The sequence below is a fragment of the Capricornis sumatraensis genome, chromosome 17, assembly GCF_032405125.1.
Source record: "Capricornis sumatraensis isolate serow.1 chromosome 17, serow.2, whole genome shotgun sequence".
NCBI classification, from domain to species: domain Eukaryota; kingdom Metazoa; phylum Chordata; class Mammalia; order Artiodactyla; family Bovidae; genus Capricornis; species Capricornis sumatraensis.
In genome coordinates, this window is record NC_091085.1 from 69,691,917 (window position 1) to 69,717,198 (window position 25,282).

Here is a 25,282-nt window from a genome sequence, read left to right on the forward strand (position 1 = left end):
ATGGGCGGCGGCGACGGGGCCGCATTTAAGCGGCCGGGGGACGGCGCCCGCCTCCAGCGCGTCCTCGGGCTCGGCTCCCGCCGGGCGCCCCGCTCTCTACCCGCCGGGGGCCCAGCGCCGCGCCGCACCGCGCCGCCCCCGCCGGGCCATGCGAGCGCGGGCCCCGCCGCGATGAGCTCGCACATCGCCAAAAGCGAGTCCAAGACGTCTCTGCTGAAGGCGGCGGCGGCGGCGGCGAGCGGGGGCAGCCGGGCTCCCCGCCACGGCCCTGCCCGGGAGCCAGTGCTGCCCAGTCGCCGGCTGCCCGGCCCCTGCCCTGGCACGCCGTCGCCGTCCGGGGACCCCAGTTCGCGGAGGCCCCTGTGCCGGCCGGAGCCGCGAGAGGAGGGCGCGCGGGGGAGCCGGCGCGGGCTCCCCCAGGCGCACTGCAGGCCCCGGGAGGCGCTGCCGGCCGCGGCGTCCCGACCTTCGCCGCCGTCGCCGTTGCCGCCGGCCCGCGGGCGGGATGGGGAGGAACGGGGTCTGTCCCCGGCGCTCGGCCTCCGGGGCTCACTGCGAGCCCCGGGTCGCGGGGACTCTGCTCCAGCCGCCGCGTCCGAGGCAGACCCGTTCCTCCACCAGCTGCGCCCCATGCTCAGCTCCGCCTTCGGCCAGGTAAGGGCCGCGCCTCCCACCCGCTCCCTGGAGAGGCGCTCGGGACCCTGCCGCGACTGCGCGCCCACAGCCCTCCTCCCGCTGCCCGCGGCCCGCAGGTCACGCTCCTCTGGTCCTCCCGCCGCTTGGCGCCCTAGTCCGCGCGCCTCCTCCTCCCCCGTGCCTGATTCAGCACCCTGTGCGCTGTCCACGCTCCGGGCCTCTTCCGGGCCAGGCGTCACCGCTTAGACTCCCTCCACCTGCCAGAACGGGCCAGTCTTGGAAAGGAGCGACCTCCACAAACCGCCTGGAAATTTGCAGGGGTCAAGGAAGGGTGCTCCGAGCAGGTGGCCCCAAACCCACTCTTTTGGCCTCTGACCGAGAAGACCAATGAATGAGCATGGAGTCTGGGGGTCAAGAGAGGGGACTTTGGGGTACACATCCTTGTCAGGCGATGAGGGACCCTAGCCATTGCCTGTGGTGGCCCCAAAGACCTGGGAAAAGTTAGGAGAACTAAAAAAAATGAGAAAAGAGAAGTGTGTGGGTAGACATGGAGGGCTGTAAGAACTATGGCTCAAACTGGAACTTTGAGGGTATTTCAAGGAGGTTGTCATCTAGGAATGCCACAAGGATGGCAGCGGGCAGTTGTCGAGTTGTGGGACGTGGAAGAACACCCAGAGATCCCTAGTCTGAGTTAGTGTGCATTTTAGGGTCGGAAAGGTCGCTAAGGGGTCACGAGTGGCTCATTTTGTTTCTTTTCTCTCAAGAGCCCCAAGCAGCTGGGTACCTGCCCTTTAGAAATGGCCCCGTAGTCATAATCCAGATCTACAATTTGAGGCCGTGGTGCTGGGGAGAGGTTCAGCAGAAAGGGACCTGTGAACTCCCTAGCGAAGCCAGGATTTTGTCTAGCTCCAAGTCCATAATTAAGTCGAACACTTTGGCACGGCGTGGACACCGTTCTGCGGCAGCTGAGGAGGGGCTTAATGCATAGATGTGATCAGGGTGTTTGCATATGGTGTGTGGGGGATGGAGGGTGGGGGCGGGCCTGTGCGTTTCTCTGCTGGGATGTAGTGTAAAGAAGCCGTTTCAAGCTCCTGGCTTGCCAGGCTGGATCAGAACTCCAAGGAGGCCGTGTGTGTTTTGCTTCAGATGTGCACAGTTCCTTTTCAAAATACTACTCCGCTGCGGCTGATGTCGGTGGAGGTCTGACATGAAGGCGGCTGCACGTAGGCTCGGGTTGCGCGGGGCTGCGGTGGTGGTGTGATAGGGCAGCAGTCTGGCTTTGTTCCTGCCAGGGGCCCTCGTTAGTTGAGGCAGTTGGAAGCAGTTTCTCCAGAGTAGAGATGTGGATGCAGAGCTGTGACAGTATGACTGAGGGGGTGTCAGGTGTTAGGGCAGGAGTGGGCTGGCTTGCGAAAGGGATACCGTGCCAGTTGAATCGGTGACAACTATCGGTTGCATTTATCAAATATTTTTTGATCACCTGCTTTGTCCAGGTGTTTGCTGGGCACTATGGAGATGAAAGTAGAGAGGGTAGCGGGGTCCTGACTGTTTTGGAGATTAGCAGTCTAGAAGCTTGGAAGGGTAGGTCACTGAGGATCACACACTTTCTGGTTATTTAGTTTGCCAGTGACCTGACTTCGTTCCTAGAGAAGGAGCCCTTTCTTTCCAGCCTTGCAGAATTTGCCTGCCTGGGCCCTTTGTGAGCACAGAGCATTTCAGCTCATGTGCTTTTCTTGCTTCTACTTTCTCAGTCATGAAATGAAGGCTGTTCTCCAGTCCAGTGTTCTGAAATGTCACCAGGGTCACCTGAGTCAGGAGGAGCTGGAAGGTCCCATCAAATATTTACTACCTCCCCCTGGAAGCTCTTGCCTCTGGAGCTGCCGACTTTCTCTTTAAAGCTGGGCACATCCAGTCTGGGCTTCTTGCTGATGGCTCTAAGACATCTGCTCCAACGACAGTGACAACAACAAAACCCAGCCTGGGACTTTGTGTCAGAGTCTCCAGTCTCCTGCAAGAATTAGTCTTTCTGTCCCTTCTCTCTACGTGGAGATTTCTGTCCTTAGGTCAGAACCAAGAGAAGGGAAATGAGGTTCAGAATATAGAAACTTTCAGATAGGATCTGCTTTGGGCAAAATATAGCCCTAGGGAAATATATTTTTCATGTCTCCCAAGTTCTTTTTTTTTTTTAACCTTTGGTGAATCACTTAACCTCAGTAAACCTGTTTCCTTATCTGAATATTTGGGATAATCATAGTATCTCAGGTGGTGCAGTGGTAAAGAACCCATGTGCCAATGCAGGAAACTCAGGTTCAATCTCTGGGTCGGGAAGATCCCCTGGAGAAGGAAATGACAACCTACTCCAGTATTCTTGCCTGGAAAATTCCATGAACAGAGGAGTCTGGCAGATTACAATCCATAGGGTCCCAAAGAGTCAGACATGACTGAACACACACACACACAGTATCTCAATGGGTTTGGCGGGGGAGGGGGGGATTAAAAGGGATATGAAGATATATGCAGAGCTTGGCCTAGAGCAAGGGTCTGTGGATGTTGTTATTGTTGTTGACTCACTACCAAGGGCTGTGTCAGAACTTATTTCCATTTGTAACAGAGTCAGGGAGGGCCAGGGGCCAAAGTGACACTAAGGGTATCAAGATAGACTCCCTCACTAGGGGGAACGGGAATAAGGGTTCTCCCAGTGACCTCACAGAGCGTCCTTACTGCCTGCAGGGAGAGCATGTGGTTTTGAGGCTAAGGCATGGAATGGTGAGTTGGGAGCTAGAGCTGAAGATTCCTACTCCAGCAATGTCACTTCCCACTGCTGTGACCTTGGGCCTGTTATTTTCTCTCTCTGGTCTGGGTTTCTTCATTCAGAAATGAGACTGACCACAGCAACAACAACAAACTACCTTGCGGAACTCTTATGAGGGTTATATAAGGGTAAGGATGCCAAATGGCCTGGCTCAGAGTGGGTGCTGGAAAAGGGCTCAGGCTTCATTCATGTTATTGTTATTATTATTATTAATAGAATGATTGTCAAAACGAGGGCCTGCATAACGTAGTCTGAAAGCTGTCTCTGAGCCAAGTGAGGAAGGCCACTAAAGGAAGGAGCTGAACAACCAAGGACCTTCCCTGGTATCCTCTTTGTGGCCAGCTAACGGCGCACCACCCAACTGCCTATAGAGAAGTTGTGGTATCAGAAAGTAACTCAAAACAGGCAACTCTTGGCATTGGGTCTTGGAAAACTAATTTAAAAAAATTTTTTTGGCTGTGCAGCATGTGCGACTTTAGTTCCCTCACCAGGGGTTGAACCTGCACCCCCTGCAATACGAACCACACAGTCTTAACCATTGAACCATCAGGGAAGTCCAGAAAGCTACCCAAAGAATAGTCTTTCTGTTCCTTATTTTAAGTTTGGGAAGAAACACCTCTTTAGAGGAGGCAAATATGAATAAAACCCATAGATCCATCCCATCCTTCCCCTTTCTCTAACTATAGGGACCTCTCTTCTGATTCGAGTAGGCCAGCCCAGTTCCTAGACTGCTTTGTGCATAACAGGAACAAAGATATTTAATGTATGAATGAATGAATGATGGGTATCTCTAGCCTCTGGACTTTAGAGTTTCTTAGTTCCCATAGTTAAGATGAGGGAGACAGACCATGACAATTTGGGTCCTAACAGATTCAAGTGCACTAGGCCTGTGTTCCTAAGATGACAGCTTGGGTGTATTACTTACTCCTTCCCAGTCAGGTCACTTCCTACTGCTCTCTTAGAGGACTGGGAGCCCCTGTGGCCTTTCTCTGGGGCCTGGGAAAGGGGAACAGAAGGCCCATTTGTGGTTGACATAGATTATAGATGATACGGGAGAAAGCAATGGCAACCCACTCCAGTACTCTTGCCTGGAAAATCCCATGGACGGAGGAGCCTGGTAGGCTGCAGTCCATGGGGTCGCTAAGAGTCGGGCACGACTGAGCGACTTCACTTTCACTTTTCACTTTCATGCATTGGAGAAGGAAATGGCAACCCACTCCAGTGTTCTTGCCTGGAGAATCCCAGGGACAGAGGAGCCTAGTGGGCTGCCATCTATGGGGTCGCAGAGTCGGACATGACTGAAGTGACTTAGCAGCAGCATAGATGATACGAGTGTCTTGGTGTTTGTAGGTTTTCCAGAAGCAACATTGGCACTTTAGATCTCTGTTTAGAGCTCAGTAAACAATGGACAAAGCATCTTTTCATAATCTTATCTCCATAGCAAACTGTGAAATGTAGCATCATCTCCCCTCATTTTAGAGATGAAGAGACAGGCTCAAGCAAGGGGAAGTAGGTTGACTAAAGGTCACAGAGAAAGTAAAAGGCAGGACTTGTGACATGCTGTGTCTCTCTCCAGTCTGCCAGTGCCACACCGTACCGACTGGTAGAAAGTCACAGAAGTGTGTTTCCTGTTTGTCAGAAGCATCCACAAAGCACCTCTCAGGTTACAACCCAGCTTTCCCCAAGTGTCTTAACACTGGGCTGCCATCCCAAGTTCAAATGCTGGCGTTAGGACTGCTCAGGGCTCAAAGCCACCCTCCCTCCTAATCAGGAATAATCAGCAATGGGTTTATCCTTCTCATCCCTCTGATCCTATTATCCCATTCCAGAACTCTAAGTGTGGCTTCCGAAGGCCCAGGCCTGCTGCCACAGTGCATAGGGATGGGAAGGTGGGGGCCATGCGATGTGCTTTGCTCCTTAAGGAAGCCTCCACCATTCAGCCCTTTATAAAATTTTCTGCGGAAGGTCAAGCCATCTTCCTCGTCAAGATCAGTAGCTACTCCTGTCATGCAGAACCACCACCACCCCATCTGTCCAACCTAAAATAGCTTAAGCGAGCTCTGGGTTTGAATCCCGAATCCCTTTCTTCTGTTAAGCCCCCAGGCTACTTTCGGCACCCCCTCTGCTAAAGAAGGATGGTATTTCTTCAAATTAGGCGGACTTTTCCATAGGGGGAGAAGTCCTGTCTCCTGTCTCCAAGGACAGAAGCATATCCCAAGGTTGACAAATGGCTGCTATGCCCAGGACTGGCCTGCAGGGGGCAGGAGTCACCAGGTCTGACCTAGTGGGGTCCCTGCTAGACCAAGGCTGCTGGGCAGGGAAAGGGGCACCTTCTAGGTGCTGGGCACTGTGCCAAGCCCTTTGCAGGCATGATCTCATTAACTCCTCATAAGTCCTACCAGGGAAAGGTTATTAGAGTGCCCGTTTTATAAATGAAACTGAGGCTCAGAAAGATGAACAAGTCTTCAAGGTCACATGGTTGGTAGGCAGCAGGGCAGGATTTGAACTCAAGTCTGTCCAACTCCGCATGCTGAACTCTTTACCTCTAGATCAGTGGTTCTCAACACTGGCTGGAGGTTAGAATTACCTGGAGTATTAAACAACACCGGTGCCCGGGGCTCACCTACACCTATTCCATCACCATCTTCGGGGAAGTTCCCTGGTGATTCTAGTCTGCAGCCAAGCACTGAGAACGCACCTGCTTCACCCTGTCCAGTCTTTTCATATATCCATCCATTTAGCTCATACGAATGGGGTTTGTACCTTACCTGGAGCCTAACTCATCTCCCCTCTGCGGTCTGTGGTAAGCCCTAGCTTTTCAAAAGAGTCTGCAAGACTCTAGATTTTGTGTGCAAGTCTTTCCTGATCCCCCAACACTAAGATCCCTCTGGCTCACATTCTCAGAGTGTTTGTGTTTCCCCTTCATGGCATTGACCTGAACTGTGATTCAGTAAGTTGATAGCTCTTTAGTATCTCCTGCCCTCCTGCTAGAATGTAAGCTCCCTGCAAGCAGTGAAAGTGAAAGTGTTAGTTGCTCAGCCGTGTCCGACTCTTTGTGACCCCACGGACTGTAACCCTCCAGGCTGCTCTGTCCATGGAATTTGCCCGGTGAGGTTACTGGAGTGAGTTGCCATTCCCTTCTCCAGGGGAACTTCCTGACCCAGGAATCAAATCTAAAAACAGGGACTGTATGTATCTTGTTCCTACCACATTCCCAGAGCCAAGCACATGGGACAAATGCTACTTCCTCCTTCCATGTTAATAATTCCTCATTCCAGTACCTGTTCTGTGTCACGCACATCTTATAACCAGGTGAGGGAACTGAGCCCTGCTAGGTGAGTGTTCAGAAGCCGGCAGAGCCAGGACTCATCCTAGGCCTCCAGACCCTTCCCTTTCATCTGAGTTTATTGCTCTTCTCACAACCCTGCCTTCACGCTTTGCTTCCAAGAATCAGGTCTTTGAAGAAGGCATTTTTGTTGGCTCTTCCCATACCAGCTCCCCTCCCCCAAGTATCTTCACTCCCCTTTCCTACCCTTTAGACGTCAACAACCTCTCCCCCACCCCAGGCTTCTCCTGTGTCCTCAGGGGGTGCCCCTCCTCCTCCATATCCCCATGTGGAGGCCAAACGGGCTGCTGAATGACCCCTGACTAAGCCATTCCATTTGTCAAGAGCCACCCAGGGACCTGCCTTCCCAGTTTCCTGGGAGCTGGCCTGTGGCAGCTTCTGGTCAGCGTCCCCACCCATCTATCCCTAACGGGAGCTCTGATCAGCCGCCCAAAACTGGACCCCCCCAAAAAAAAAATCCTTCGAAAGGACCCTCTCTGGACTGAAACTCTTAGTGATTTGCGGAAGGGTTTTTGCATCAGGGCCGGGAAGAAGCTTGGCGTCCCAGCCTGTCTCTGGTGCCCCCTGCTGAGAAAAGCAGGGGTGCAGGGAAACGTGGACGCAGACTCTCCTGGGTCATCTGGCTCCGGGCTGTAGGTCTCGATGGTGACATCTGAGGCTTGAGATGAATTCACGTCAAAGCTGGAACCCGGAGGGACGAGGACGTGCCGGCTACCTAAGAAGTTCCATTCGTGGGACTGTGACGACCCCTTTGCAAAGGGCGCCCTCTCTGCTCTGCGCCCCGAGGGAGCCGATCAGGCAGAGGGTTTGGGAGAAGGTTCGTCGCCCTCGCTCGCTCACGCCTGCTGGGCCAGCACTGCCTCGGTTAGGACCCCCTCAGGGCCGGCTCTTTATTTCCCCTGGGTCGGAAAGACCGCACACGGTGAAGGGAATCAGCGGAAGGAGCTGCTGTTGGCTCAACTGTGCTCCAGCCCCGAAGCCTCATCCCATTTCAGTGAGGAGGCAAGAGTGAAAAATGGAGCGTGATGGAGAGTCGTCATAAGATCTCCAGGGCCTCGACTGGAGCCGCCATCTCTCGATCTAGCTACGATGGCCGGGGTGGGGGGGGGGGCGGGGGGGGTGGCGATTAAGATGCCTGTTGCCTGTTCGTCCTTGTGTGTGTGTGTGTGTGTGTGAGAGAGAGAGAGAGAGAGAGGGAGAGGGAGAGGGAGAGAGAGAGAGAGACTGCACACACAAGGTTGGGAGCTGCGAGGCCCCGTGGATTTGGGGGCCCAAACTAGCCTGCTTCCCCTCCTGGGTCTGCTGGCCTAATTCCCAGCTGCAGCTGCCATTCTGGGCTCCCCTCCCCGAGGCAATCTCCCCGCAGATTTGACAGCGGGAGGGGAGGGGCCGAGGGAAGGGGAGTGAACCGGGAGAGGACTCGGCTGTAATCTCCTGTAGCTGATCCCGCAGCCTTCTCCAGCTCGGCTGCACTCTGCCATCAGCTCTCCAGGCGCTTTTCTCTGTGCCTGCACTCTTCCCTCCTGCCTTCATCTCCTTAAGAAAGTGTCCAGAAAGTTAAACCCACACACACGAACACACACACAATCCACCAAAAAAAAAAAAAAAAATCAGGGAGCAGGAACAGGCAGACGAGTAAGAGAGCACGCGCGCAGGAGAGAGGGCTCAGCCGGTCTTGGAGGAAGCACGGCGCAGGCAGAGGGAGGCTGGGGTTGGCAGGGACCGGGACTCAGGTCTCTTAGCCCCCGGGAGCCTCCTTCATGGACCCAGGGATCCTGAAAGGGGCTGCCTCAGCTTAGGATGGGCAACTGTGTCAAGTCTCCACTGAGAAATCTCTCAAGGAAGGTATGTTTCTGGAGTTCTTAAGACCTGGGGTGGGAGATTCGGGCATCCTGCCATCTGTCCCAGAGGTTGGGGGCGGAGAGGGTGGACGTTAGAAGCTCGCTTCCCTTCCTGTGGGTTCTATCTTGGGCCGCTTCCCTGTTCCTGCCTCTGCATTCCCTCTTATCACAGTCGTCTGTGTCCCGGGGCTCTGAGCTGAAGTTGGGACTTAGAGCTGCATGGGGGCCTGTGTTTGGGAATTTGCATAAGATTTAGGAAAGAAACCAGGTAGGGTCCTTAGGATGTGCATGGACAGAATGCCTCGGGATATGCAGGATGAGAAGAGGGTTAAGCTGGACTTTGACCCTGCCACTGCTGGTTCTTTCCCAGTGGTGGAGAAGGGGTTCGTTAATCTCCTCTGAGGGACTCTGACCCTCTCTGGTGGTCTCTAAGGTCTTCAGAGTTGTGGGGTTTGAAGTAGATCCCATTGTTACTGAGAGGAAACAAGCCGGACATCCCCTTCTACCCTTGAGAATTCTTGAGTCAGGTCAGAGACTCATAAATAGGGGCAGTCTGGCTCAGGGCCCCAGGGTTGTTTCCATCGAGAAACGGAGTATACAGCAAAGGTGTCTGTCAATTGCGTTCTGTAGTGGATGCATTGCTTATACACCGGGATAATATCCTTTTGCAAGAATCCCTTTTGGAAAGCAAAGAATCACCTTCAAAGCATCTTTCCTGCAAGCCTGGGCTTACATCTGTAGGATGGTGCTTTAGGTGGGCTCTGCCTGTATTTCTGGCCCTCTGAAGTCAGGCTATAGAAGAAATCCACAGATATTTCGTAAAGGAAGAAGAAATATGAGGGATGGTTTCCTCCAATTCTTTAATTTCCCAGAGGAGGAACTTAATTGCCACTCAGGTTAAGTGACTTATCCAAGGTCTCAGGTTAGCTAATGGCTCCTCCACCCCCAACCCGTTCCTACCCTGTTAGTTTGACAGCCTCTCAATTTAGGACATTTCAAGCTTTTCTGCTCATCTTCTTCCTCATTTAGCTAAGCTGCTCACATCAAATTCCTTTTAATCTTTGCTGTTCCTTGGATCTTTCCTAGGGTTGACTGTTTCTTCTGTGCACATCCCCACCCCCAGTCATCTGTCATCTTAAAGGAGAGTTCTTTGCCTCAGACGTGGCCTCCACACTGTTGCAGAGAAGTAGAAATGGATCTGAATTAGTCTAGAGGACCTTCGGGCGAATGCCCTTTCCCTGAGTTCTGTCCAGACCTTCAAGAGGTGAACTCAAAGAACAAGAGCTGTCCTTCTGTCCTACCCCACCCATGACTCAGACTCCTTAGGTCTCCTCTTTCTAGCCATGTGACCTTGGATAAGTTATTTGACCCCTGCTGGGTCTCAGTTCCCTTGTCTATCAAGTGGAAGTCCTAACATCTACTTCCTAAGGTGATTGTGGGGCCTAAAGAAAGAGCTGGGATCACTGCCTGGGATGGAGTACTCAGTATATGTTAGCTAGTGTTAATAGCATCATAAACATAATTTTATGATTCACAATCATAAAATCATATCATCACAATCATAATCATAAATTTTCTGAGAAGGGGGATGAGGAAAAGGAAATAGGAGAGGTTTTGAGTCCACGGAATAAGGCAAAAGATCATAATAGGTATTACATCAGTTTCATTTTTTTAAAAAAATAATAGTAAACATTGCTTTTTCCTGAACATCTACAAGATCTCCAACATCTGTTATCTCATTTGCTCTTTTCCACCTAGTGGTTCTCTTGCCGATTTTCTAGAGAAAGGAATGAGACTCAAAGATAAGAGTGTTCTTGAGATGCCACCGCTGACTGGGAGCCGGGCTGAGGTGTAAACCCTGATCTGTATGACTCTAGAGCAAGGGTTTTGTTCTTAATTTTGCCTCTCTCTCTTTCTCCTGCTGTCAGAGCTGTTATTCATAGATTCGTGAACCTGACCTTACAGGTCACCTTAGTCCAAATTTCCACTCACTGGGCAATGCCTTCTCCCACCACATCCAGTGCCTCCTCACTCAACCCCTCCTTCTGTGAATCCCTTCGGTGAGAGGGAGCACGGTCTTGGCTAGCTTGTGTTGTTAGAAAGCTGTTAGTTCAGGAGGCGTGCTCGTTCCTCCTGTTGCCCTGCCACACTCAAGAGATGTCCCCTTGGTGCCAGGAAACATTGTCATCCCATAGGCCGCTGCCCACTTGGCTTCCTGTGTGGTGACCGGGAATTGGTGATGGAGAGAGGTGTCCTCTTCCAGGCTCTGAGCTGGGCAGGACTGGGCTGTCAGGTACCATCACTGGCCAGGGAAGAACAGCTGCCTCCCGGGGCAACTGGGTGCCAGACTGGGTTAAGATCAAGAGATTCAGTGGAAATTCCCCAGCCATCGCTGGTTCTTGCTTCGTGGGAGCAAATTTTTCTCTGTCCTCCTCACTTCTTTCCTGATTGGCAAATATTCTCCCACTTCTTCTGCAGCCAGAAGTGAATGCCTTCTGGCGCCCAGCATTTCTCAAGTTGCATCATCATCGTCATCGTCATCGCCATCATCATTGCCATCACCATGGCAACTCCACATATTCGGCTCTTGCCATGCTCTAGGCACTGCGCAACGGCTCATTTGCCTCTCACAGAATCCTGTGAGTGGCCCTGATCATCCCCCATTGGACAGAGAAGGAAACCAGAGCCCAGAGAGGTGAAGTGACCTGCCCAAGGTCACACAGGAGCAAGTGGCAGAGCCAGAATTTGTCCCCAAGACTGTCTGAGTCCAAAGCCAGTTATACTTAAGCTCCTCTCTGAGTTCCCTGCCGCCTGCTGCCTCCTCCTCCTGGGTGTGCTCATCTGAGCCAAGTGAGTGAGAGTCAGCCAGAAACAAAAAGGCTGATTCCCTGCAAAAATCTCCTGAGATTACTTCCTGGGGCTTAACCACAGTTGACTCCCTGGCTCCCTCTGTCCAGAAGGTCTCTCTGGTCCTGCCCTCGCTCTAGCCAGGTCCCTGTAGCCTGTGTGAGTATGGCCGAGGCTCTGAACCTCTTTTGGTCATCAAGCCAGAATGGACCCTGATCACCCCTCAAGTTCTAAGACTACCCAGGGTGACCCTTATTGCACTCCCTGGACTCAGGCCTTGCACTGAGGTTCCGTACCTTGGGTCTGTGTGGCTGCTTGCCCTTAGAGGAACAGAATGTTGCTCCTTTCTCTCTAGGCCTGGAAGAAGCTTAGAAGTTGGACAAGAGTCTAGACTGCAGCCCCACACTGTGGGGCTTTGAGGAGAAGGAGCATGAGGACAGGGTGAGATATGGGAGACTGCTCTGCTTGTCCACCTGGGAGGACAGGCTACCCCTTAGGTCTTAGCATCTTCTCCTGAGTGTGACCTTCTTGGAGCTGGAGGAAACTGGCAGGAAGAGAATGTAGCAGAATGGATGTGTAGGACATGCAACTCTGAGGTCCTCGGACAGAGGCAGCCCTCTAAGTTTTCACTGCTCTTTCCTTGGAAGGTTTGGCTCCAGCTCCTCACTCTGGGGGTGGAGGCATCCGAGCTGGGGGCTGAAAGCAGACCACCCCGACCTAGGGGGATGCTGGGCATCCTGGCGGGGAGGCTGGGCTAGGAGAGAATGTTGTGTCTGGACGCTGCTGTTGTCCTAAGGGGACGGTCTGTGGGCAGTGCTGACTTTTTATAGCTGCATGGGAACCATCAGGGAGGAGGATGGGTTGGCCGGGGCCAGGGAGCACGGCTATATTTGGTCAGCACAGAGGGCCCCTGCCTCAGCCTCCAGAGGTCCCTGGACCAGGCACGGAGCCAGCAAAGGCGGGAGGGACGAGGAGGATTGCTCATGGGAGACAGCGTCTAGTCTTGAGGCCACAAGCTGGGTGGAAGCTGACCGACAGAAGTGCTTTGTTTAGCCCACCCAGTGCTTTAAATCGGAAGGTCTGGCAACACCAGGCTGGAGTTACGTCATGCTGTCCCTTCAGAGAGGACCCAGAGCATCCATCTTACCCCAGGCCCCGCCTCTCACACCTGCCTGCTTTATTTCTGTTTGCCGTGGCCTCTGCGTTGGCAACCTCCGGTCTCGCAGACTAGCTGAGCCCATGCTCTGCTGCCAGCTCTGATGGTCCACACTACCCTCCTGTGGGTTCCAGCAGGGGTAGGATCAGAGGTCTGTTGGGGAGCTTAGCCCCGAGGATTGTGCTGGGATGTTGGGAGCATCTTAGGAAAAGACATTATTCCCTGAATGAACAGAAGCCTCCCTCTGCCTGCTCCTCTCTGAGCTTCTGTTTGCACACAAGGGTGTGTTTCTGTGCACGTGTGTGTGTGTGTGTGTCTGCAGGTGTGCCACACAGTGGGTATCACACCCAGCTCTCCCTGCAGCATCCGTTTTGGCCAAAGATCCGGGACTCCGTCCGTTGGACCAGTTTGCCGCCTGGCCCCCATGCATCCTGAGGGCTCTTTGCACCCTGGTGTTTGCCTCTCAAGGTCTTCTCTTGAGAAGGGCCCCTTCTAGGACCGGGAGCCAGGCTGGGGCCCGGAGGACTCAGCTAGGCCAGAGAGATGACACCTTGCCTCTGTTTTGTATTTGCTTGGTGCTGGCTGAAGATGCGCCAGGAGGAGACCAGCTACACGGTGGTGCAGACAAGCGAGGAGGGCCTGGCGGCCAGCAGCGAGCTCCCCGGACCGCTCCTGATGCTGGCTCAGAACTGCGCGGTCATGCACAACCTGCTGGGCCCGGCCTGCATCTTCCTGCGTAAGGGCTTCGCGGAGAACAGGCAGCCTGTACGTAAGTTGGCCCTGGTGGAGCCACGTTCGACTTGGCTTCATGGGGCATGAGGAAGGAGGTGCTGAGAAGAAGAGGGGCTCTGTACACAGCGGTGTGCATCCCCCGGCAGATGCACCTCACACCCTCAACTTGTGAACCTGACCCCCAGAATATCCCACTTATGGCTGCAGAGCCCTGGTGAGTCCACATCCACCAGCAAAAAAATAATAATAGCAGTTATGGTATTGTTTGGGGTTTGGGTTGGTTTTTTTTTTTTTTTTTTTTGAGCACTTAATATGTGCCAGGCACTGTGCTCAGTGCTTTGGTGCTTAAGCCTCAGAGCAACCCCAAGAAGTAGGTACTATTATCCTCCTCATCTGCAGATGAAGAAATTGAGTTGGAGCATGTAACATGTTCACAGTAACAGCTGGTAGGCATTAGTGGTAGGATTCAGACTCAGGGAGCCTGCCTCAGGGGCCCCCTGTGTTCTGAACAACAGTACTGAATACACAGCACCAACCACTAGAACTTTCTATGATGATAGAAACATTTTTTCCAATTAGTACGGCCCTCTCCAGTAGCCACTAGCTCTTGAAATGTGGCTAGTGCACCTGAGGAAGTGGATTATTAATTTTCTCTGATTCCAGTTCCAATTTAAATAGTCACATGTGGCCACTGCCTTGGAGGGCCTCTTGTACATATCTGAACAGTCACAGAGAGGAAGGTATTGATGATGTTACAGATTCAAACATCGGTAGGTTTATTGAATGGTGGTGGTTGAGTTGCTAAGTTGTGTCCATCTTTTACGACCTGATGGACTGTAGCCCGCCAGGCTCCTCTGTCCATGGTATTTCCCAGGGAAGAATACTGGAGTGGGTTGTCATTTCCTTCTCCGGGGTTTATTGAATGCCACCTGCTAAACACTTTATGTATCTTGCCTCACAGATGCTAACAAAGACCCTGGAAGGTGGTTTCTGGTATTAACCCATTTTACAGATGAGGAATCTGTGGCTCATACAGTGGAAGTGACCTGTCCATGGTCCTACATCTAGGAAGCAGCAGATCCGGGCTTTGTCCTTGAGTCCATCTGACTTTAGAGGCCAAACTCATCCCTCGACTGCATAAGTTGGGGAGTGAGGGCTGTGGCGGGCTCTGTTCCCACCTGACTCCCTGAATTGGTGTTCATGGTTTCCCTGTCACGTCAGTGAGCATCCCTGGCTCTGCCCCATATCCCCCGCCACTCTGCCCTGGGGAGCGTGTGATTCAGGGACCAGCCACCAGGACTCAGCTGGACCAGCTCCGGCCACAGGCACATGGCCAAGGGGTATTGGCTTTTCTGCACCCTGGTTCTGGGTTTACAAGAAGCAGAGAGGGGGCTGCAGAGCTAATCCTGGAGATGTGAGAGGCTGCAGGGTGGGAAGGGACTTGTCGCCTGTCCCAGTGAGCGTGCCCTGCATGTGGGTACATGCATATTCTTGCTGACGCTTTCTCTTACGGGGAGCATTGTGAAAAGCACCCTTTGTGGTCACTCAAGATCCCAGTCTGACTAAGAACAGCTAGTGGGTGATAGAGGTAGGAATGGGCAGGCGTTAGAGAAGAGTGACAACCCCTCCCTGTGCATGGTGACAGGCTTTTTAAGTGGAAGTCCGTCCAGTCATCTCACAGAGACAGACAGCTTCAGCCAGAAATGCTGCTGGCAGGGCCTGGGAGCCTGCACACTACTTGTGCCAAGCTCATGCACACTCTCAGCATGGTCCTGCCATGTATGGCCCCTTCCAAGAGCCGAGTCCTTCCTGTGAGGCTGGTGGTCCTGCAAAATGTTGCTCAACAGCCCCTTTCTAGAAGATTCCTGGGTTTTCTGGCACTGGGATCCCTCGCCCTGGGGCCAGTTTGGAGCAGGTGGGCAGCAACCTCTCACCTGCCGTGACCCAGTGGGCTAGGAGAGCCTGTGTGCACAGCTATGGCACCCCCACATGTCTGTGTCCCTGACTGGTTTACTCACGCCTGGTGTGCGCTTCCTCAGGGCGGGTACACCCTGCCCCTTTGGGCAGGGAGCTGTGACATATGGGCAGGATGAGCACCATGGACCAGTTTTGGAGCCTTCTAAGCATCTCCAGCTGGGCACCGCATCCATTTCATGCCAGTCTGTTTCCCTCCTGGGCAGGCCTGGGGCAGCTGGCATGTCACCAGCCGGAGCCTGCCCCCTGCTCCCTCTGGGCCCGCTCTTTGGAGACTTCTCTGCCATCTGTTCAGATGCCTCACCCTGGGGCTTCCTTGACTCCCCAAGGAGACCTGGGCACTGCTTGAGGCTGGAGACGTGTGCTTTGGACCCTGGCAGCCGCCAGAGGCACTGGCAGCCCCCAGGGTCCTGTGCTGTGTCCTGTGATGGGGCGAGGTCTGCGATGGGGGCCCAACTGGAGAAGGTGGGGCGGTGCCCAGGAAGCAGGGCGCAGCCCTAATCCTGCCTCCACTCCCTCTGCCCCTTCTTGTCCTCCCTCTTGTGCGCCTGTCTGGACCCTGCTTTCTCTCTCCCAGCCTCTTGCTTCTCCCATTGCCCCCCTCAGCCCCCCTTCTCCCCCACTCTTCCTGGTTTTATTGGGTGTGTGTGTGTGCATGCTCAATCGTGTCCGACTCTTTGCGACCACATGGACTGTAGCCCTCCAGGCTCCGCTGACCATAGAATTTCCCAGGCAAGAATATTGGAGTGGGTTGCCATTTCCTTCTCCAGGGGATCTTCCCAACCCAAGGACTGAACCAGCGTCTCGTGTCCCTGCACGGGCAGGCGGGTTCTTTACCAGCTGAGCCACTGGGGAAGCTCATGGTTTCACTGGGTAGAGCCCTCTACTGCCTGTTGGGATCCTCCCAATAACCCTATTTTATTTACAGGTTTTGGCCTCCAGATCAGCTCTGTTCCCCGACCACATGCTTGTGTCTGGAATAAGGGGTTAGGGATGCAGAGGTTCTGGGCCCAGGTTGGAAGGGGCTTCTGGCTCCCTGACCTCTCCCATGTGTGTGGGACAGGTGGGGCTGCACTTTTCCCCTCCAGGACATGGTCCAGGCACACCTCCGCTGCTGCCCATCACCCTCAGCCAGTGCCTGCTGCCACTGGGATGGCCCTCAGCTGGGCACTGGATGACTTCCGGCCCCTCCCGGCTGCTAATGGCACATGTTCTTTTGTTTCAGGACAGATCTCTGCGGCCAGAGGAGATTGAAGGTGAGACGTGGCCTCCTAGCGGAGGGTGTTGCTCAGCCATCCAGGAAGATGAGGGGAGGGAGGTGGGTGGGAAGAGGGCCAGAGACGTCTCTGCTTCCTGCGAACAGGGTCTGGTGCAGGGCTGGGCATCCTCTGGGGAGCCGACGTTGGAGGAATGCATGAGTCGATGGGCCCCTCGGGGCCGCCTCTACCCTGGAGGCTCTGCTGGTCCTCCTTCCGCACCATGTCGACCTTCCTTCTCTTCCCCAGAGCTCAGGGAGGCCTTCAGAGAATTTGACAAGGACAAGGATGGCTACATCAACTGCCGGGACCTGGGTAACTGTATGCGCACCATGGGCTACATGCCCACCGAGATGGAGCTCATTGAGTTGTCTCAGCAGATCAACATGAACCGTGAGTCCCGCTGCCAGGCACCCCCTTCCCTCCCCGGCCTCGCCCTCACTGTCCTCTGCCGGGGTTCAAGTTCTGAGCTCCTCCTTCTTCCTAGCTCTGTGACCTGCAGGCAAACCACTTACCCTCCCTGTACCTCAGTTTCTTCACCTGTAAAATGAGGGGTGCAATGGGGAGTTAACTGGGGGTATGTTTGCTTATTTATTTATTATGTTTCTTGGCTTATTTATTCATTTATTTTTTGGGGAAACAGCTTTATTGAGATATAATTCATATATCATACAGTTGACTCACTTAAAGCATTCCCTTCAGGGACTTCTGTGGTGGTCCAGTGGTTAGGACTCTTATCCTCACTGCAGGGGGCATGGGTTTGATCCCTGGTTGGGGAATTAAAGGATAAAATTCAGTGTCTTTTAGTATATTCAGAGTTGCGCAACCATCACCCCAATCAACTTTAAAATATTTTCATGCCCCCTCCACCAAAGAAGTCCTATACCACTTTGCCATCACCCCCAAGTCCCTCCCCAGCCCTGGACAACCACTAATCTACATTTTGTCTAAGCAGATTTGCCTATTCTGGGCATTTCTTTTTTTTTTTTTTTTGAGTTGAAGTATCTTTGTTTGGAGAAGGAAATGGCAACCCACTCCAGTACTCTTGCCTGGAAAATCCCATGGATGGAAGAGCCTGGTAGGCTACAGCCTGTGGGGTCGCAAAGAGTCAGACACGACTGAGCGACTTCACCTTCACCTTATGGTTGATTTACAGTATTATATTCGTTTCAGGTGTACAACATAGTGATTCAAAGTTTTTACAGATTAGACTGTATTTAAAGTTATTGTAAAATTTTGGCTTTGTTCCCTGTGCTGCACAATATATCCCCGTGGCTTTTTGATTTTACACAGAGTAGCTGACGTCTCTTAATCCCCAGCCTCTATGTTGCCCTTCCCCCAACCCCCCTTCTCCTCACTGGTGACTGCTGGTTTGTTTTCTGTATCTGTGAGCCTGTTTCTCTTTAGGGGACATATTTTATTTTTTTAAATTTATTTATTTATTTTGCTGTGTTGGGTCTTTGTTGCTACCCACGGACTCTCTCCTGTTGCCTTTAGCAGGGGCTACTTTCTGGTTACGATGTGTGGGCTTCTCATCGCGGTGGCTTCTCTTGTGCAGAGCATGGGCTCTACAGCGCGAGTTTCAGCAGTTGTGGTGCACGGGCTCAGTGGCCCCACGGCAGGTGGGACCTTCCCAGACCAGGGATCGTGTCCCCTGTATTGGCCGGCGGGACTCCCAACCACTGGACCACCAGGAAAGAAGTCCCTAGACACTGTTGGGCTGTAATATTCTGAACAGCCCAATAATCGATACCTAGCACTCAGTAAGAGTTGAACAGAGGACACTATCATTATTATGTTTTTCTCTGTCTCCCTTTGGGTCCTCCCAGGAGCAGACCAGGAGACAAGGGTTTGAGTGTGGAGTTTACTTAGAAGGGGAAGGACAGAGTCTGTAGAGAGTAGGGAGGCAGGAGGGTGAAGACAGGGCGCCAAGGCAGAAGGCACTCGAGGAGCTGCCACTGTGGGTGATGGAGCTCAGGGTGCTGGTGTCGAAGGCCCACCACGGAGCTATCTCTCGGGCTGGGTATTTATCCCCCAAGCTCAGTCACTGGCTGAAAGTGTTGTGAGCAGGCCCCGGGGGCAGGTCTCCTGTATTTCCACCCTCTGAAGGCTGGTTGGAAGGTGAGTTCCACTTGCACAGTGAGGGAGAGAGGGGGGCAAGTGGGCAAGCGGGCCAGGCGCTCACAACTCCTGCTCCCCTCTCTGCCTTTCTGTGTTTGTCTCTTTCTCTCTCCTGCTCTGAAATTCTTTGCCTATCTCTGTGACCTCATGTTTCTTTCTCCCCTCTGTACCCGTGTCCAGTTCCTGACTTGTTCCCTTAGTTAGCCCCCGGCCGCTCCTCTGAGCTCTTTTGTGATAACCCCCCTGTCCGTGGTCTCTTCTCTGTCCTCACTCAGCCTCTGCTTTGACCCTGGGCCTGTCGCTGGGAAGGTCAGGGAGGGCTGACAGCTTCCCCGGTTGTCTAGTTGGAGGTGGGTGGTGGTTAGATGGATGACCCAGCCTGTTCCTCTGTCCCCAGTGGGTGGCCACGTGGATTTTGATGACTTTGTGGAGCTAATGGGACCTAAACTCCTGGCGGAAACAGCAGATATGATTGGAGTAAAGGAACTGCGAGATGCTTTCCGAGAGGTAAGTGGTGGACAGTGGACAGGCAGGGGCGGAGGGACTTGTTAGAATTCCCAACCTGAAAGGAAACTGGACCTCTGGATCCCACCCCAGGGGAAGAAGCTTGGACAGAGAGGCGCTCTGGGGAAGGGCTGGGGGGGACAATGATGCTAAAGAAGGGGTTCAACCTTGGGATCTGCTTCTGACAGTCTTCCTGTTGTAGCTACTCTTTCCTCCTTCGTGCCCTCTCTAGTTTGACACCAACGGTGATGGGGAGATAAGCACCAGTGAGTTACGAGAGGCCATGAGGAAACTCCTGGGTCATCAGGTGGGACACCGAGACATAGAAGAGATTATCCGGGATGTGGACCTCAATGGGGATGGACGAGTGGACTTTGAAGGTAGGCGGGTCTTGAGAGTGGAAGAAGAACCAAGACAGGAGTGGGCATCCACAGAGAGCATCCCTCCACATGTGGGTCCACCATGCAGTCATCAATCCGCCCCAACTTGCCATCCCCTTACCCTTCCATCCTTCCGCCCCTCTAATCCATCGTCTGTTCCTACACCCACTCATCCATCCATCCTTCCAGACCTCTCTTTCCATGTGTTCATCCATCTGTCTCTTTTTCTATCCAGGTGCCTATTTATCCGCTAACAGATCTCCAGATAATTATCCATAGAATCATTTACCTATGGCCTTACCTACCCATCCAGGCATCTATTCATTCTGTACATTCACCCATGCCTCCATCTACCCGTACACCCCCTCCCGTCTATCCATGCATCTGTAGCTCTCAACATTCATTCACACATTTATTCTCTACCCATCCGCCTGTATCTCCACCCGTACTTCCATGGATCTGTCAGTTGTGTGCACAGTCCTTTCCCATTTGTATCCATCTAATCATCCATCTATCCACTCCTGTCCCTCTGCCCCCACCCACCGTGTTCCATGTCTGTTGGTCCACCTTTTCCTGTATCCATCCATGGAGGTATTTTCTGAACACCACATTCCTCAACCTGACACTCAGACCCCTTAAGATCTATCCACAACTCGCCTCTCTGGCCACAGCTTTCACCATTCCTTCACTCACACTCCGCCTTAAAACCACAGGTGATCCAAAAGCCTGACAAGCTCTCATTTGATTACACTATTCTTTTTGTCAGGATGCCTGTATTCTATTCTTCCCTGGGGTTAACGTCTATTCCATCTTTAAGACCCAGCAGTGGGGCCACTTCCCTCGGTCCCCAGACTGAGTTTCCTCTTTTCTGGGCTTTCAGAGCACCTCAGGCTTACCCTCGTTCTTCACACCGGCCCCTAAGTGCTAGTTATATCTCCACTGAATTCTGAACTTTTGGAGAAAAGAGGAACCCTACTTTCTTTATCTCTGAGATTCCCACAGAACTCAGTACCTGACACATAGCGAATGCTCAGTAAAAGTGTTTTTAAACTAGTAATAATCATAAGTAGTGATCATCTCTAACTGCACATGCTCTATGCAGTCAGCAAAAACAAGACTGGGAGCTGACTGTGGCTCAGGTCATGAACTCCTTATTGCAAAATTCAGACTTACATTGAAGAAAGTAGGGTAAACCACTAGACCATTCAAGTATGAAATAAATCAGATCCCTTACGATTATATAGTGGATGTGACAAATAGATTCAAGGGATTAGATCAGATAGACAGAGAGCCTGAACAACTATGGACAGAGGTTCGTGACATTGTATAGGAGGTAGTGATCAAGACCATTCTCAAGAAAAAGAAATGCAAAAAAGTAAAATGGTTGTCTGAGGAGGCCTTACAAATAGTTGAGAAAAGAGAAGCAAAAAGGCAAAGGAGAAAAGGAAAGATACACCCATTTGAATGCAGAGTTCCAGAGAATAGCAAGGAGAGATAAGAACGCTTTTCTCAGTGATCAATGCAAAGAAATAGAGGAAAATAATAGAATAGGAAACACTAGAGAGCTCTTAAAGAAAATTAGAGATCCCAAGGGAACATTTCATGCAAAGATGGGCACGATAAAGGACAGAAATAGTATGGATCTAACAGAAGCAAGAGATATTAAGAAGAGGTGGCAAGAATACACAGAAGAACTATTCAAAACAGGTCTCCATGCCCCAGATAATCACAATGGTGTGATCATTCACTTAGAGCCAGACATCCTGGTGTGTGAAGTCAAGTGGGCCTTAGGAAGCATCACTATGAACAAAACTAGTGGGGGTGATGGAATTCCAGTTGAGCTATTTCAAATCCTGAAAGATGATGCTGTGAAAGTGCTGCATTCAATATGCTAGCAAATCTGGAAAACTCAGCAGTGGCCACAGGACTGGAAAAGGTCAGTTTTCATTCCAATCCCAAAGAAAGATAATGCCAAAGAATGCTCAAACTACCACACAATTACACTCATCTCAACACACTAGCAAAGTAATGCTCAAAATTCTCCAAGCCAGGCTTCAACAGTACATGAACCATGAACTTCTAGATGTTCAAGCTGGATTTAGAAAAGGCAGAGGAACCAGAGATCAAATTGCCAACATCTGTTGGATCATGGAAAAAGCAAGAGAGTTCCAGAAAAACATCTATTTCTGCTTTATTGACTATGCTAAAGACTTTGACTGTGTGGATTACAACAAACTGAAAAATTCTGAAAGAGATGGGAATACCAGACCACCTTACCTGCCTCCTGAGAAATCTGTATGCAGGTCAAGAAGCAACAGTTAGAGCTGGACATGGAACAAGAGATTGGTTCCAAATTGGGGAAAGAGTACGTCAAGGCTTTATATTGTCACCCTGTTTATTTAACTTCTAAGCAGAGTACATCATGCGAAATGCCAGGCTGGATAAAGTTCAAGCTGGAATCAAGATTTCCAGGAGAATTATCCACAACCTCAGATACACAGATGATGCCATCCTTATGGCAGAAACTAAAGAGCCTCTTGATGAAAGTGAAAGAGGAGAGTGAAAAAGTTGGCTTAAAACTCAACATTCAAAAAACAAAGATCATGGCATCCGGTCCCATCACTTCATGGCAAATAGATGGGGAAACAATGGAAACAGTGACAGACTTTCTTTTCTTGGGTTCCAAAATCACTGCAGATGGTTACTGTAGCCATGAAATTAAAAGACGCTTGTTCCTTGGAAGAAAATCTATGACCAACCTAGACAGCATATTAAAAAGCAGAGACATTACTTTGCCTACAAGGGTCCATCTATTCAAAGCTATGGATTTTCCAGTAGTCACGTATGGATGTGAGAGTTGGATCACAAAGAAAGCTGAGTGCCAAAGAATGGATGCTTTTGAACTGTGGTGTTGGAGAAGACTCTTGAGAGTCCCTTGGACTGTAAGGAGATCCAACCAATCCATCCTAAAGGAGATCAGTCCTGAATATTCATTGGAAGGACTGATGCTAAAGCTGAAACTCCAATACTTTGACCATGTGATGTGAAGAACTGACTCATTGGAAAAGATCCTGATGCTGGGAAAGGTTGAAGGCAGGAGGAGAAGGGGATGACAGAGGATGAGATGGTTGGATGGCATCACCGATTCAATGGACATGAGTTTGAGCAAGCTCCAGGAGTTGGTGAGGGACAAGGAAGCCTGGCGTGCTGCAGTCCATGCGGTCGCAAAGAGTCAGACACGACTGAGCGACTGAACTGAACTGAACATTTATTATGCACCAGTCACTGTACTAAGTAACTTTACATGTATTATCCCATTTAATGTTTACAATGACTCCAGGGACTGCACTATTATTACCTCACGTTACAATTGAGTAAACTGAGCCTCAAAGAAGTAATATAACTTGCTTCTCTTACAGAGAAGCAGAGCTGGGTCATAAACTCAAGGCCTGGAATCTCAGCCATTCCATACATTACACTGTCCATGACACCATCCGAGGCACCATGGGATACAGGGGGAAAAAAACACAGCAAAACACTGATTCTACACTCCATAAACTTGCGTGCTGAGCAGAAAGGCAAGATAAACATGAGCTAGACTGTGAATACGTCCAGAACCCAAAGGCTGGGAGGCCTTTTCTGGGGCCTTCAAGGTCCCAGATCTTCATCTTGATCTTTCAGGTCAGGAGAGTGTGGCAATGGAGAGGCTTGGCTACCAAAGGCTTGGCTACCACCAGAGCTGAACATTTCAGGTACCCCGTGTCCAGGTAGTAACCCCCACAGATGACAGCTCTTTCCTGAAAGCCCAGTATCTCCCATTCATTCTACCAGCATGTGTTGTACACCAGCTGTGTACCAAGACTTGATCCCCACCTTGAGGAGCCCATGACCAGCAAGGAAAAGAGAAGCTGACAGTATAGTCCATGCCATTTGGGGGGAAGTACAGCAGGCTGTTGCATACAGTGGGGGCACCTTTGCCAAAGTGGCAAGGATTAAGGAAGGCTTCCTGGAGGAGGCTGTAAGTAAGCAGAGCCCTAAGAGACAAGTAGGAGTCACCAGGTGAAAAAGAAGGAAGAGATATTTGTCCCATGGAATTGAAAATTCATATCTACACGAAAACCTACAAACAGATGTACTTATAATTGCCAAAATTTGGAAACAACCAATATGCCCTTCACTAGGTGAATACATAAATAAAACTATGGTATACCCAGGCAATGAAATATTATGCAGCACTGTAAAAGAAATGTGCTATCTAGTGATGAAAAGACATGGAAGAAACTTAAAAGCACAGTAAGCGAACGAAAATCTGAAAAGGTTGCGTACTCTGTGATTCCAACGATATGACATTCAGGGAAGGGCAGAACTATGGAGACCGGAGACAGTGCAAAGATCAGTGGTTGCCGGGAGTTGCTCGTGGCAGGAGGGATGAATAGGGGGAACACAGAGGATTTTTAGGCAAGTAAAACTATTCTGTGTGATACTATAATAGGGATACATGACATTATACATTTGTCCAAACCCACAGAGCCTCCAGGCCTTCCCAGGTGGTGCTAGTGGTAAAGAACCTGCTTGCTAATGCAGGAGACTCAGAGAACGCGGGTTCAATCCCTGGTTGGGGAAGATCCCCAGGAGGAGGGCATGGCAACCCACTCCAGTATTCTTGCCTGGAGAATCCTCATGGACAGAGAAGCCTGGGGGACTACAGTCCATAGGGTCATACAGAGTTGGACACAACTGAAGCGACTTAGCACATGCACACACAGAGAGTCTCCAACACCAAGAATAAATCCTAATGTAACCATGGACATGGGGTAATAATGATGAGTCAGCATAGGTTCATCTATAAGCAACATCCTACTCTGCTCGGGGATGTTGGTGATGGAGGAGGCTCTGTGAGTGTGTGTGTGTGTGTGTGAGTGTGTGTGTAGTGGCAGGGGGTAGATGGAAAAATCTGGACTTCCTGCTCACTTTTGGTGTGAACCTAAAACTGCTCTAAAACACAAAGTCTAGTTAAAAGAGAAGGGAGCGGGACAGGTTGCAGGAAAGCTAAGACGGGAGAGGAGTGGGGAGTCAGCTCCACCTGAAGTGCTGACACCGGGATCTGGGATTCGTGGTGGGGGGTGAGTAGTTACAGGTGAGGCTGGAGCTGCCAGCTGGGGCCAGAACAGGAAGGCCCTGGGGTTGCGCCCATTGTCCTGTGGGGACTGTGAGAGGTTTCAAAGGGGTCACACCTACAGATAGAAAGATCCTGCTGGCTGCTGCAAAGAAGAGGGATTGGAAGATGGGACTTCCCTGGCGATCCGGGTGGCTAGGATTCCATGCTCCCACTGCAGGGAGCCTGGATTCAATCCCTGGTCGGGGAACTAAGATCCTGCATGCCACGTGGTGGTCGAGACCAAAAAAAAAAAAAAATGCCGGATGGACACTGGGGACCAGCACCGGTCAGAGGCGGTGGTCACAGACGGGGAGGGAGGCATCGATCTGAGGAAGGTGAGGGGCAGTGTCCTGGACCCTGACTGCTGCTTTCTCCCCACCCGCGCCCGTCCCCCCGCCCCTCCCGCACCGCAGAGTTTGTCCGGATGATGTCCCGCTGAGGCCGCCAGGGCCCCTCCAGGACCGCCAAGCTCCGCGGGGCGGGAGAAGAGCCTGAGCTCGCCTCACCCTGCCGCCGCCG

The 25,282-nt window shown here is 51.7% G+C and overlaps 1 protein-coding gene across 3 annotated transcripts; it reads left to right on the plus strand.

Moving 5' to 3' along the window:
* Positions 1–25,282, plus strand: CABP1 (calcium binding protein 1). 3 transcript variants are annotated; one of them, XM_068989953.1, is made up of 7 exons: positions 8,512–8,639; positions 13,227–13,403; positions 16,570–16,600; positions 16,850–16,993; positions 19,119–19,228; positions 19,458–19,605; positions 25,177–25,282. In XM_068989953.1, exons 1-7 carry the CDS (start codon positions 8,595–8,597, stop codon positions 25,200–25,202), a joined length of 681 nt encoding a protein of 226 aa, XP_068846054.1. In that variant the 5' UTR covers positions 8,512–8,594; the 3' UTR covers positions 25,203–25,282. The 3 variants fall into 3 exon arrangements, with proteins under 3 accessions (XP_068846053.1, XP_068846054.1, XP_068846055.1); XM_068989952.1 differs by lacking the exons at positions 8,512–8,639; positions 13,227–13,403 and adding an exon at positions 1–654; XM_068989954.1 differs by lacking the exon at positions 13,227–13,403 and having other exon boundaries at positions 8,595–8,639.